Genomic DNA, 6,000 nt, shown 5'->3' on the forward strand with positions numbered 1-6,000 from the left:
AAAGCATTTGCTTATTATTGAGGTGAGTGTGACAGGACGCCAGTCATTCAGACATGTCCCTGACCGATCTCCGGGGGACAACATCCTCAATGCACTTCTGGATGAAACTCGTGACCCCATCTGTGAACTCCAAGACATCCTTATCATGAAAGACATTCCAGTTGACGTCATCAAAGCAGTCCTGCAGCATGGAGACCGGTTGTAGATGTACAAAGGAGAGCATTCTGAGTGCTGCAGGATCGCAAGAAGCTGCAGAGGGTGGAGGAGTCGGCCAGCTCCATCACGGTACAACACTTCTCATCACTGAGTTCATCTTCAAGAGTGAGTGCCTCAGGAAGGTGGCATTCATCATTAAGAAGCCTCATTATCCTGGTCATGGTCATTGTTACTAATGTCAGGGTGGAGGTACAGGATCCCAAAGACCCTCACAATGACTTAGGACCAGCTTCTTCCCCTCCACCATTGTATTTCTGGATGATTCGTGAACTCAATAGCACTACCTCATTATTCCTTTTTAAATGCACTATTTATTTAGTTTTTTGTAATTTATAGATTTTTATGTTTTTGCACTGTATTGCCGCAGCAAAGAAATGAATTTCGCATCATATGCCAGTGACAATAAATCTGACTCTGAAGTTAGGATATGGGTAGCAAAGTGTGGATCAACTCAGGTTTACGGAGGAGTGATATCCATGAGCTCAATTTTCCTTAATCCAGAATCACAAGCTCAGCATTCCCAAATCCTGTATTTACTTCAAGAAACTAGAAGGTTATTTCATGCAAGAGCATCATTGCATTGCAGACCATTGCAGTGGAAGCAGACTGAAGTGTCTACAGCATTTGGTTTAGTATAAAAAGACCATTTCCTTTTAAAGTTAACTATTCCAGAGTGAAAATCTGCTTCATTCCTTTGATACTTGTGTTGTTGCAGGAGATGACCGGAACATGTCGGAAGTCTACGTGGCTGGCAAGCGAGTGTTCCCTTTCCCCAGAGCCTAGTTAAGAGTCACAGAACACATAGCGCACATTGACAGGGATTGATAGATAATCTGTCCAATCACAGGGTGCCTCTAATAGAAAAGACATCTTTGTCTTGCTTGCTAACTGAGCTGAAGTTTTAACAAAATAAGTTTAAGGCTTTAAATGGCAATTTCTTTCAGCCAGACTAATTCACATTTGCACCTTGGGTTTGGTGCTCTGCAGAATTTCAGCTGTAACATTTGTCTTTGGCTTTTTTGGATTATTTTGCTCCTTCCATTGGCTTTCCCATTGATGTGAACCTCACTGACGGGGGTTCACATCATCCCTTGGAAATTGGGAGCAGGTCTGGCATTCCCTAATTCAGGACTATGAGCTCGGTCTTCCCAAATTCCAGGATTGTGATCTTGGTATTTTCTAATTCCAGGATGCTGAGCTCAATCACACTTCCCGAGGACTGCCTTGGGAAAGGAAAGCTGACTTAGGACTGAAAGATGTAACACAAGCATTTGCAGAGACAGGGAGTGTGATAGAGCACAGAGAGAGAAACTAATTTCTTTTTCGTTTTAAATAATTAAGAATGTGAGAAATAGGAGTAGATGGAAACAATAAAGCTGCTGGAATCTGCTCCAATGTTCAGTTGGATTGTAGAGTCATGCAGAAATAGAGCACTCAAGATCTGAACAACAGAACTAATTGTTTTATATTGACACGTGTATTGGGATAGTGAAAGATTTTGCTTGCCAACCTTCAGATCATTCCGCATATCGAAAATGTGCCAAAGGGAAAACAATCAGAATGCAGAAGATAGGATTGTGGTTACAGAGAAAGTGCAAGGGTAGGCAAAGGGACTTAAGATGAGAGGGGAGAGATTTATTAATGACCTGAGGGGAAATATTTTGTCCATGCCTCCCAGAATGTCCATTTGCCCACATTTGGCCCATATCCCTCTAAACCAGGGGTTCCCAACCGGGGGTCCACAGATGCCTCGATTAATCATAAGTGTCCATATTATAAAAAAAGATTCGAAACCCCTGCTCTCAATCACTCCCATCAATGTAACACTTTCAATATTGTTAATGTACTTCCTCAACCACTTCCTCTGGCAGTTCACTCTACACAAATGAAAAAGTTGCCCCTCAAATTCCTATTAAATCTTTCCCCTCTCATCTTAAACCTGTGCCATTTAGTTCTTGATTTGCCATGACTAGTTAGATAGGCTGATCATCTTTAGCATATAAGTGGGACTAACAGTAAGATGGGAACTGTCCTTGAGCCTGGTGGTACATGTTCTCAAGCATTTGTATCTTCTGCCCAATAAGGGGGGGGGGGGGGATGGATCAGAGAATGAGATACTATGGGTATAGGAGGGGTCCTGCTTTTCCAAGACAGCAAGAAGTATAGACAGAGTCAGTAGAGGGGAGACTGGTTTGTTTGATGGACTGGGCTGCGTTCACAATTGCCAGCTACATCCTTTGGTTTCTAATTCTTCTGGTAATCCCCCAATTAACTTCCTATGCTGCAAAATGTACGACTCCATTTCTCCAGGCTCCCTGGGTAACCAAAGTCTTTCTTTCCTGGGACCATCTCACTAAATCTGCTCTGTATCCTGGTCAAAACTTTAATTTTCCTCTTAAGGTGAAGTGCTTGGAATCAGAAAGTCAAATCATGTGTAATTGTGTATAAAGGTTTAAATGTATTCTGCAATTCAACAGTTGGTGTCTCAGTTAATGAAAATTCATTTAACTGTTGAAGATTTCCTCATAGGTTTCAAGAAGTGGGTGTACTGGGGGGTGGGGGAGGAAGTGGTCCAACAGCAATAACAACAATGGCCTCCATTTATAACAACTCTCTTAGCCTATCCGAAAGCAATGATATTGAACCGCAAAAGTTATAACATGGCGGAAGACTCGGTCAAAGAGACAGATTTAGAGAGTGAGTATCAGAACTTTGAGTCTTGCTAGCTGAAGGCATGGACAACAAAGGTGGAGTGAATTAGTTTGGAAATGCTGTGGCTAGAACAAATAAACCGTTAATTATCTAATAAAATAAATTATTTTATACTGCTGAAGTAAATGACAGAGGTATAGTCAGGAACTGGGGTCTAGCTTCAGCCTTCAAGTAATTGGCATGAACTGCAATGCAAGCAACAGAATTTTTGAATGACTTGAATTTTCCAGAATCGAAGTTAAGGTGACTGAATTATACAGTGTTTGACTAATGGCAATAAATCTATGGATGTACTGAGGCAGGAGCTGAAGCAGATAACTCAGGTGTGACATGTTAATGCAAATGTGGATCAAGCATTCAGCTCAGTTGACAGCAACAAGTTTAAACAATGTGATTTGGTTCCAGGCTATGCAAACCAAAAGCAAATTTTTTTAATGAAGTTGAAACCCTGTAAACAAATTTACCCTTCAATTACATAAAAACAGAATAGTACTTACATTGCCTTGCTCTTTTCACGTTAACGTATTGAGGTCTCACTCCATACTAAGCCATATGCCAGGTTGTGACAATGCAATGAAGAATTTAGGCTCCTGGGTAACTGTCTAATGGTAAGAAAGGAAACATGAGAAGAATTTGGATTCAAGCACAAACATGGAATATAAAGGGAAAAGGTTTATGTTTTTAAAGCTATGTCTTTGTTTCCATTGCAAACTCATGTTGTCAATCAAGACATAACTGGTTTATACACCAGCGTGCACCTATTAAAAACTTTGCAAAGTGGCATATCTGTATTGTCTAAAAAAGCATGCTATTTTAAGCTGATCTTTAAAATGCTCTGCTTTTATGTAAAATAAAAACTGTTGTTACAGAAATGTAAGAGCTTGAAATACTACTGAAATATGTCAGTTGTGTCAGTATTGCAGTGAAGTACAAAACTAAATGTGCGCATCATCCAAAAGCAAATGACTCGAATCAAACTAACTTCAGACTCAATCACATCAACCGAATCAAGACAGGAACTAACTGTGGACCGATCACAGATCACTATGGGCATTGGTAATCAGAGCCTGACACCACTCTCAAAATGCTGGAAGAACTCAGCAGGTCAAGCAGCATCTATGAAAAAGAATAAACAGGCAACATTTTGGGCCATAACCCTTCATTCGGACTGGACAAAAAAAGTTGTGAAGTTAGAGCAAGAAGGTGGGGGGAGAGGAGGGGGAAGTACAAGGTAGTAGGTGATAGATGAAACCGGGAGAGGGGGAGGGGTGAAGTGAAGAGCTGAGAAGTTGATTGTTGAAAGATATAAAGGGCTGGAGATGAGGGATCTCTGTTAGGAAAGGGTAGAAGACCATGGAAGAAAGGGAAGAGGAAGTAGCACCAGAGGAGGGTGATGGGCAGGTAAGAAGATAAGATGAGAGAGGGAAATGGGAATGGGGGAATGGTGAAGGGGGGGCAATTACTGGAAGATTGAGAAATCAATGTTCATGCTATCAGGTTGGAGGCTATCCAGACAGAATAGCCTGTCTTGCTTCTCCAACCTGGGAGTGATGTCATCACAACAGTAAAGGATGCCATGGACAGACATGTTGGAATGGGAATGGGAAGTAGAATTACAATGGGTGGCCACTGAAAAATCCTGCTTTTTCTGGAGATCTGTTCATCATCCTTCCCCAAACTCAACCAACTTATTAACCAGGCCATATCATGGGGTAACACAGCACAAATACACATACTTCAGTCCAATCATCCCATACCAACTATGTTGTCCAGCAGATAGTCAAAATTTCTTGCACTTGGCCCACGTCCCTCCAAGTTCATCCCCTCCCCATACCTGTTCAAGTGCTTCTTAAATGATACTGTTGTACCTGCCTCAACCACTTTCTCTAACAGCCCATTCCATGGACTCTCTGCATGAAAAAGTTGCCCCTCAGGTTGCTTTTAAATCCTTCCTCTCACATCCTAGATTTATGCCTCCTGGTTTTACACTTCCCTGCACTGGGGACAAGGCTGTTATCATCCACCTTGCCTATGTCTCTCATAACTTTAAAAATTTCTCAAAGTCGCCCCTCTTTTCTCCATGTTTCAATGAATAAAGACATAGCCTTGCCAACTTGCCCCATAACTCCAGCTCTTTCGACCTGGCAACATCTTCATCATTTTTTTCCTCACACTTTCCACTTCAGCAATGTCTTTCTTGTAACTAGAGACTAAAACCGTACATGGTACGCCAGACATGGCCTCACTAACAACTTATTAAAACTGCAATTTAATGTCCTAATTCCTATGCCAAGTGCATTGACTGATGACTGTCAGAGTGTTAAATGCCTGTTCTTCATCACCCTCTCTGCCCTGCGATGTGGTTTTCCTATGTCTCTCAGCTTCATAACACTCTGTAGTGTTCTACCATTCATAGTAAAAGCTCTATGCTGAGTTGACTTTTCTAAATGCATCACGTCACACTTCTCTGTATTGCAATTCATTCACCACTTTTCGGCTCAATTTGTTGTCTGATAAAGACCCCCCATCATTTATGATGATAATCTTCATCCTCAACAGCACCTAATTTCATTCCATCTGAAAACTTACTGAATCTTGTGCAATCAATTGCATCCAAACCACATAATAACAGGGATCCCAACAGCGACTCTAGAGGCACACCACTTATCACTGTCCTCCATTGCAGGAAACCATCTTCAACCACCACTGAGAAAATTTTGAATCACCTAATTAGCTCTTTCTGGATTCCAAGGAACTTAACCTTCCAGATCAGCTTGCCATGTGGGACCTTGTCAAAAGTCTTCCAAAATCCAGATACCCAATATACTCTGCCCTACTGGAGCAGATTCAATGGGCTGAATGGCCAAATTCTGTTCCAATATTTTATGGTCAACCCTCATCTACCCTTCTGTTTACTCCTTCAAAATAAAAGCCCTAAATAATTCATCAAACATGATCTTCTATGCATAAAGCCATGCTGTCTCCTCCAAATCAAACTTTGTCCCTGCAAGTACTGGTAGATTCTATCTTTCAGAATTTCTTCCATTAACTTTGCAAAGGGTGGCTGTAGAT

General features: G+C 41.4%; 1 protein-coding gene across 1 annotated transcript in view; it reads left to right on the forward strand.

Annotated features, from left to right (window-relative positions):
- gda (guanine deaminase) overlaps window positions 1-2,307 on the forward strand; it is a 71,456-nt gene extending 69,149 nt beyond the window's left edge. The window contains exon 14 of the mRNA XM_073048545.1: window positions 932-2,307. Within this exon, the coding sequence (XP_072904646.1) occupies window positions 932-999 (68 nt within the window). The 3' untranslated portion in view covers window positions 1,000-2,307. The remainder of the gene's footprint in view (window positions 1-931) is intronic.
- The last annotated feature ends 3,693 nt before the right edge of the window (window positions 2,308-6,000 follow it).

Source organism: Hemitrygon akajei, chromosome 6 (assembly GCF_048418815.1).
Source record: "Hemitrygon akajei chromosome 6, sHemAka1.3, whole genome shotgun sequence".
Taxonomy (NCBI): domain Eukaryota; kingdom Metazoa; phylum Chordata; class Chondrichthyes; order Myliobatiformes; family Dasyatidae; genus Hemitrygon; species Hemitrygon akajei.